Source organism: Taurulus bubalis (genome assembly GCF_910589615.1).
Source record: "Taurulus bubalis genome assembly, chromosome: 15".
Lineage (NCBI taxonomy): Eukaryota > Metazoa > Chordata > Actinopteri > Perciformes > Cottidae > Taurulus > Taurulus bubalis.
In genome coordinates this window covers 20,624,571-20,633,453 of record NC_136603.1, presented here as the reverse complement: position 1 = coordinate 20,633,453, position 8,883 = coordinate 20,624,571, and the positions used below count along the sequence as shown (strand labels likewise).

At 42.4% G+C, this 8,883-nt stretch overlaps 1 protein-coding gene across 1 annotated transcript in view; it reads left to right on the top strand.

Annotated features, from left to right (window-relative positions):
* Positions 1 to 8,455, top strand: part of plekhm3 (pleckstrin homology domain containing, family M, member 3) — a gene marked incomplete at both ends in the record, with an annotated part of 30,017 nt that extends 21,562 nt beyond the window's left edge. The window contains 3 exons of the mRNA XM_079230534.1: positions 673 to 736; positions 6,666 to 6,823; positions 8,293 to 8,455. Coding sequence (XP_079086660.1) covers positions 673 to 736; positions 6,666 to 6,823; positions 8,293 to 8,455 — 385 coding nt within the window. The remainder of the gene's footprint in view (positions 1 to 672; positions 737 to 6,665; positions 6,824 to 8,292) is intronic.
* Between the last annotated feature and the right edge of the window lie 428 nt (positions 8,456 to 8,883).

Below are 8,883 nucleotides of genomic sequence, written 5' to 3'. Positions count from 1 at the left end.
AGGCACTGCTTACATTATCCCTTAACATATTTCATAAATTAAATTCAAGTACATTTTATTGGATGAAATAAACAAAATGCACATTCTTATATGTGAAATTGTACTGTAATGATTAATTGTAATGATTAATTGCATTTCTTCTAATAAGTACAATCAGAATCTTACAATCGGTTTATATTGTTTTTGTTTGTATTTATTCTTTTCCAAACAAAGTTGTCCTGTCTTAGCGGCACAATAAAGTGTACTCTATTGTTTATGGTTTATCTTGTGGTTTGTCTGTATAACACATTTAAATGGTGGTGACAATAAAAGTAAATACATTTTGCCTTGACCTGTTTTGTTGGTAAAGCAAGTTGGGAATCGTGGTTATTGTCTTACCCTCGTGTTGTCTTCGGGTCAAAATGACCCTGTATATGTGTGTGTGTTGATGGGTCATTTTGACCCGAAGACAACACGAGTTAAAAGAAGTCGCGGGAGGCTGTGTTGATTAGAGTGTGTGGCGTTTAGGAGAATACACAGAGATATATATATATATATATATATATATATATATATATATATATATATATATATATATATATATATATATATATATATATATATATATATATATATATAGATATACAGAGAATGATGTCTCAAGACTGGTTGTTCTCTTGTGTCTGTTCACAGGATCTTCCCCAGAGAATACCTGCTACAGCACATCCACCTGTACTCCATGGCAGACCTGCAGCAGGTACACACACACACACACACACACACACACACACACACACACACACACACACACACACGTATGCTTTTATGTATACAGTAATAGTGATCTTGCTATTTTCGAGATCTGCTAACATTTGCTAGCGAGCCACGTTGGCTAACAGAACCCTGTTCTTTTCCATCTGTTGTCCCTCATGTTGATTCAGTAAATCATTAGTTAACTTCTTATTCCACATAAAAGATTAAAGAAAAAGAAAACTCTGCAGTACGGTAGTTGACAGCAGCTAGGCTACTAAGTTAGCTAATCTAGCTCGCTTAGCTTGTATTAAAAACACTTGGTAACACAATACTTTGTGACCGTGAACACGCTGTAGTTTATGTTGACTATCACTCACACTGTCCGGCTGCTCCAAATACTCACTGGAGCACCAAATGTGTATTCATCCGCCGCTTAAAGTAGTTCCCAACAAATGCAATGTAACATGTTCTGAATGCCCGATTGCTTTAATCGATTTTTAAGTTTCTTTTATATATTTTTTTATTATGAAACATTGTATTTGGGATTTTTTGTGTGTGTGTTTTAATGGTTTCTTTGGTTAAGTAATACTGAGAGACAAACTTATAATTTGTTTATCATTTGATTTGTTGAAAATCTGAGGAACATGAATGTTGCTGGCCTTGTGTAGTGTACAACCTTTCCTTTGTTTCTCTGCTAGAGCCCATGTCATAACAGTGATAAGAGAGGGTAATACCCTCTAATAGCCCCGTTTAGAGCAGGGTTAGCTCTTTCAAGTGTCCTGATCCAAGAAAACAATGGTCTCGGTGGAAAGAATTCATATCTGGCATCGTGAAAACCTTCAACTCTGCCGCGTATCTAATCGGCAGATTTTCTTATCAGGTGGGATATCTCTCCCAGCACGTCTGCCGTTGATACTAGCAACGCCGCCCCAACGCTGTTTTTCAATTTAAATACCTTCAGTTTAATGTGAAAGTAGAGAAATTCTTTTTGTCTTTTTTTAGCAGTGGTCATTAAAAAAAGGAAACACAGCCTGGCCTTTCAGCGGTTCAGTATCTAGTCCTCGAACTGAGTTTGGGGGTCAGAGGAAACTTTACAAATGACTGAAAAGTTCTTTTGTTTGTCATTATGTTGTACCCTGCCCCATTTTTTTTTTCTTCTTCTTTCAACCCCCCTTCTCTGACTCAGTGCTCGGCCACAGACTCTCACGGTGAAAGAGATTGGACCCCCTCCTCGTCCTCCTCGTCCTCCTCGTCCTCCTCCACTCCCACACTCTGTGTCTCTCTGCTTCACTAATTGGTTACATTCAGAATCAACAGGCAGAAAAACAAAGCGTGACATCCCTCCATTCTTCCCGACATCCCCTTGGCCTCACACACGCTCAGCACACATGTGTTGTGTGTGTGTGTAATGTGTGCGTGTGTGCGTGTGTGTGTGTGTGTGTGCGCCTCACTCTCTCTTTCGCTGCTAAACTCTGTGATTTACTCATAAACACCAAACTGGTGATTTAGTTCTAATTTCCACAATAAGTATAGACTGCACCGCTCCCTCGTCTCCTTCCCTCCTTGCCTCCTCTCCCCTCCCTCCTCTGACCTCCCCCATCTCTCTGAGATTCTCAAGCACTCTGCCCCTTAATTGGTTTTCCATATTAACAAGCTTGTTTCTTTTGATTCACCTCCTGAATAAAATGACGCTCTTAATCAACGTGGCTTTTTTTGTTCCCACTCAGAGGTCAGTGAAGGCTAAACTCCCCTGGCTAAACCCTGGACCACACTAAGTCTATTCACCTCCCGACAAATAGCCTCCACCCATGTCCCCCATTAGGAGGCAGTTCATTGGGAGAAAACGTATGTGTTTGTCTAAGGACACTCTGCCCTTTTCCCCTGCTGGTTTTAAGGATTGTTTCTAGGGTTTTGTGTGAGGACTAAAGTAGTAGCAAAGTAGTGTGTGTGTGTGTGTGTGTGTGTGTGTGTGTGTGTGTGTGTGTGCGCAGCAGGCTTCCCACAGTGCTACTCTGGCATTCCCTCTATGCCAGGCATGCCTCTCCACTCACACTTGTCGAGGCACACAGAGGCCTCCTCAAGTAAATGTTAAAAGTAGCTTTCACCCTCAAATGCATGATGTCAGAGTTCCTCGATCAGATCAAGTGGGGCAACGTGAAAGTCCTCATTATCCTGCGACTTGGGCAACAAATGTTTACCCCTTTTGCATCGACCTTAACTCTGAAGAACGTTCCAGTTCCAGCGAGAAGTATGTCGACACTCTTGCGCCGCACGGTGTCGATGTATTCGGGACCCGATAAGTAAGAGGTAGCTGCAGCACAGAATCGCCTCGTAGTGCATGTGAGAGCAAGGCCCAGCGGAAAAGCTCACGTTTCTTTGCTCGACCACGATTCAAGTCCTCCGAGATCGCTGAAGCACAAGATACTGGCGTGTCATTGCAATTGACTTAAATGTTGCTACTTTGATTTCCTCCAGATTATGGAGTCTTCTTTTTTCATTCATCACTTGGCATAGACACATATTTAGGGCTTCTTTATTTATAACAAATATATATATATATATATATATATATATATCATCTCTTGTCTCCAGACTCCACAGACAGTGACAATCAACATACATCGAGTCTTCTATATAAGTGTGTAAGAGAGAGAGGAGAGAGGAGAGAGGCTGTTATCCAAACAGAGCTGGTCTTTCCAGTCATGTAATCCCAGCTGGCTTTCTAGTTCCTCAATGGAGCTGCGGTAGTCTGTGTGTGTGAGACAGACAGAGAGAGAGAGAGGGAGAGAGAGAGAGAGGGAGAGAGAGGGAGAGAGAGGAGGGCAGGCGAACGGCTGTTAAACAGCAGTTTTAGGGGATTAGGAGGTTTTGCAGCACAAAGACTCTGCATGGAGCAGAAAAAGAGGTTGAACTGGAGGGGGAGGAGTTTAAGAGGATGGATTGAGGGAGGGAGAGGAGGTGAAGTGTGTGTGTTGGGGGGTCGGAGGGGGGGGTCGTCCTGTCGGCTGCTCCAGAATCATATTGTGAACGTTGCACTGTTCACAAATTCCACATTGTTTAAAAATACAAAATGCTGGTTCTTGCACCGTCCTCTACGTTGTGCAGTGTTTTAATAGGTTTGCAAGTTTGACCCGAATGAGAAGCGTCAGCTCTTTTCAAAGCGTTCCATGAACTGAATATGAATCAGGAACTCCGCGTGTAACTTTGGGCATTCTTGTTTGTGTTTCCTGCTCAACCCGCGAAGATTAGGCTTATTTAGACCAATGACAGATTAGACCTATTGAGCAATGTCTGCATGCAACCCCTCATCAAAGAGTTATTCTACATTCTCAGTTTCATTTGAATCCTTTTGGATACCTGGAGACATAAAACCATCTTGTAAAAAAAAAAGTATATAGAAGTTAGAAAAACTGTAGAAAGAGAAAATATCTTTCATATTTCTTTTCTCCCATCCTGTTAATCATCTCAGAACCGCTCCAATTTATCTTTGGACCTGTGCCCGACGGCCGACCCCCCTTCATAAGGACTCTAATGGTTTTGCAGAATCCACATGTCAACAAAAACAAAATCTGTTGTGGAGACAGAAGTTAGCCCGAGCCAGCCGACCCTGAACTCCCATCGGAGCGCTGAGAGGCCTGCCAGCGGGCTGCTGGTCGGCCCAGACGCTCGGCTCAGCCGTCAATATTTGACTTCATTGTTGTCCTTGTTGGACGAGAGCAAGGGAACAATTGAATGAGGTTGAAATTTAGGTTCCTGCCTGAATGATTGTCCCGGTGCGACCCTGCCGGGCTCGGGTACTTTGGTGCAGCAAATAAAATGGTCACTGGATATTTATAGCACGCAGTACGGCAGATGTATGGGATCTTTTTTTAAATGGAATTTGTGAATTTAGAGAAATGCATGTGATAATATCACAGCTAAGTTATTTTTGGTTAATTTATGATGTATGATTGCATCCAGGCGTCACCCATGAACAATACGTTGTTTTTTCTCTATATTGCTTTACGCTTGTCGGTTTTACTTCCGTCACTCTCCACCCGTCCGTCCGTCTTTCGGTGCCGCCCTCCATCTTTAGTCCCTCTAGTACCCAGCAGCCACCAGAGCAGCGCTGCCAGGCGTTTGATTCTGCCCAGTCCAATTATAGCGGGCCTTAATTACCGAGCCTGTCAGCCTCCATCAGGAGAGCCATTCGTCATGTGGACCGGGCTCGACCCGGACTGCTTAGGTTTAGCGTGGGGACACGTGTAACATTTTCTATAACATTTTTTTTAAAAACATTTTAAGACACATTCTCCGAATCCTTACGACACGACGTTGGAAGCATTTCCTACTTAATAAAACATCTGTAGAGACCATGCTTGAATGAAAGTTCAGATCTCGTTGCAGACCAGAAACCTGTTTCGAAACATGCATAGGTTACCAAGCTAGGCTAGCTTAGCTTAGCATAGTGCAGCGTAACGTAACGACTGAAAACGCGGGGAACCAGCCAGACAGAACTATGCCACACCAGCATCCATAAAGCTCACAAATGAACGGGTAAATTCTTGTTGGTACAATTTGTTCACAAACAAATGTGTTGTTGTCACACAGCGAGGCTTCCAGACAACAAGAGATACAGACACACAAGTATAAATAATAAACTTTATTGTTGCTTTAAAACGACGTGAAAACATCCTCAAACACGAGACGACTCACTTCAGGGCGCAGAATGGGCTGTTCTATAAAGACCTTCGGTGTCGGCCATTACTCTCAGTCTGTGATTTACTGTAAACAGGATCCGTGCTCCTCCATGTTTCCTCTGTGTGTGTGTGTGTGTGTGTGTGTGTTTTCTTCCTCCTCTCCATCCCGTCCTCCTCTTCTCCTCGTCGTGTAACAAACAGCATGAAGGAGGTTATAATTGGGAGGTCCAGAGCTCTGCCAGGTGGAACCACTTGTATCTGAATACAGGCTCTCTCTCTCGCTCGCTCTCTCTCTCTCTCTCGCTCTCTCTCTCGCTCTCTCTCTCGCTCTCTCGCTCTCTCTCTCGCTCTCTCTCTCGCTCTCTCAAGATCTCTCTTGTATATTGTATCTCCGGTCTTTCTCCAACCTTATACCTCTGCGTCTCACATACGATGCATTATTGACATGATGCGAAAAAATCCACCATATTCCCTTTTGTATTTCTGTGAGATTCTGCACAGCTTTTCCTTCCACAGTTTCCCCTCTTAAGTCATCCACCGTCTCTTCACTACAATACAACTGCAGCCCCCCGCCTCAGCTCTTAAAGGAAGTTGCCAAGCGTTGCCATTAAAAGGCGTTCACCTCATTTACTGTCTTCCTTCCTTCCTTCCTTGCTTCCTTGCTTCCTTCCTTCAGTTTTCCCCTCCTCTCCTCCCGTCTCCAGTCTTTCCTCTTCTCCAGAGAGGATTCCTTCTCTCTTTTGGTCTATAATGTTATCTCTTAAAAAGCACTTTTAACTGATCTCAAAACCATGGCGTCTCTCCTCCCCCGCCGGTCAGCACTTTCATGAAGAGTCATGGATGTAATATGTGTTTATATATATTCTGAAATAAAGAGGGTGGGATATGTCAAATGTTGCAAAAATAGAGCCCTAGAGATTTGATAAAACCTTGATAGATGCATAGACACTACATGAACCACTGGCAGTGTCTCCTTCAATGAGTTGCTCTCTAGCTGGATATTAAACATGATTATATTCAGCTGAATACCGTCGACCATCATGGCCATTCTAACGCATGCTCTACTTCCCTTTAAGAAGAATCTAATTCTACTGGTTAACACTATGAAGGCGTCTTACAGCAGTTTGTACTCCTTCCTGTCAGATATTTTGAACTCCAAACTGAATTCCTCCTCACTGAGACCCCGTAGACTTGGTACAGCTGGTACATTTCTAAGTCTAGTTGTCCCCTCCGTTGTCCCTCTCTGCCCTCCAGGTGATCGATGGGAAGCTGGCTCCCTTCCTCTCCAAGGTGATCAAGTTTGCCAGCTCGCACGTTTTCAGCTGCAGTTTGTGTCGAGAGAAAGGCTTCATCTGTGAGCTCTGCCACAACGGACAGGTCCTCTACCCCTTCCAGGAGAACGCCACCAAGAGGTACACATCCTCAGACAACGTTCACATATATATATACATATATATATATATATATATATATATATATATATATATATATATATATACACACACACAGTATGCAGGGTATTTACTGAGCCCCAAAACAATCTGGGCTGGTCATTGATTACAGATACGATTGATTTTATGGGATCTGAAAAGACTTGAAAAGGTCTATATATATATAAAAGGTATATATATATATATATATATATATATATATATATATATATATATATATATATATATATATATATATATATATATATATATATATATATATATTTCCTCGTTCCTGTACTTAATTACTTTTTTGGGTGTAGTTTATAAATGTCCTTTTGGGGATATAATTACTGTATATCATAATGTATTTGCTGATTATATTTTGTATTACTAATCTGAATTTGGACAGTCACAGTTACCAACCAAAGTAGTGAAGAATTCCTCCAAGAAACACACCGTCTCACACACACACACACACACAAACACACACACACACACACACACACACAGACAGACAGACACACCTTTACCTGTTGAGTTGTGTTTTATGACCTGCGGAGGAGGTGTGAAGTCTCAGCTGATCACGGCTCTCGACTGTACTTGAACTAGTGGAGCTGTTGACTCAGTTACTCAGACAGGAAATGAGCAATAACTGGGCTGTAATCATCCTGCAGCGCCACACAGCAGGTCGTTGCAGTAAAACGGTTATTAGTGCGTAAATATGTAATACGTGCTCTCATAGCTTTCAATTTCAAAGGTTGATGGTTATTTTTGTTTTTGTCGTGAAAAAGGGAGGTCAGCTAATATTTGCCATTGACAAAATGAATGCTTGAAAGATGTTATATGTTCCGTCCAAGTTTTCATTCAGGTACATTTTTTTGTTGTGGGAAAAAGGTTTTGTCTCCAATTTAGTTTTCTAAATAGTTCAAAAGTTAACGCTGGTAATAATATGAAATTGTGTCACAGCAAACGTTGTATAGATTGCGTCAATGTTTTGAAAAAGGGGGATATTGTTCTTCAAAACACTGCAAGAGAATACTTTTTTTTTTTTTTTTTTAGGAATTCTTGAAGATAGCTGTGTTTTTCTCTCATTCCTCCACGGTGAAAGAAGAATCCAAAAAGTGACAAAGGTCTTGATGAGTCAGCGTTTAACAACAAAAACTACACCAAAACATCCATTTTACAAACTCTGCTACTGCAGGAGTAACCTTGTTGTTTAATACTTAAAAAAAGACAGACTTTCTAAAAAGTGTTACCACTAAACGTTCAAAAAAGTCTTTTTTGGACTGAAATTGAACGTTTTTTTTCTGAATCTTTCAATTTCAGCCTTCCTACTTCTAAGTCATGTTTGTTTGCGACAGCTGTAACGTGGACTTGTGACTTGTGCTAGTCTTCCTCTCCTCCCAAAGCCTCCATGGTGACCTGCATGCTCTCCTGTGGCGTTGCAGGTGCGACGGCTGCGGCGCCGTGTTCCACACCGAGTGCCGACAGAAAGCTCAGCCGTGTCCTCGCTGCGTCCGCAGGGAGCTCCACCACATGAGGCCGTCCTCCTTCTGGTCACCTGACGACGACGGCCCCGGGTGCTTTCACGTGCCCTACCAGGACACCTGAGACACACACACATGCACACACACACACACACACAAGCAGTAACAGTTGTGGCGCTGCCGTGGCGCTGGACAAAGTGCCTGTTTTTTTTTTTTTGTTCAGAGCCTGGATGCATCGTCAGGTTTGTGTGTTTTATGTGTGTGTGTGTGTGTACCTGCTAACACCAACTGAAGGACTACCGCACCAGAGGGAACTTACTTGTATTTTGTACTCAAACATCTCCCGTCAAGGCCGTCTTCATCCTTTTACCACGTCACCACTTTCACTTAATCCCAAATCACAGCTGATAAACTCGAGACCTTCCTAGTCGGAACATTTCGCTGGTTTATTCTAACTTCCGGCACAAGTTCAGTGTTGAAACCATCAGGAAATGGACAGAAAATGATTAACAAGTTTAGCAATTGATTAATAATTGATCAGGTCGTGAGAAG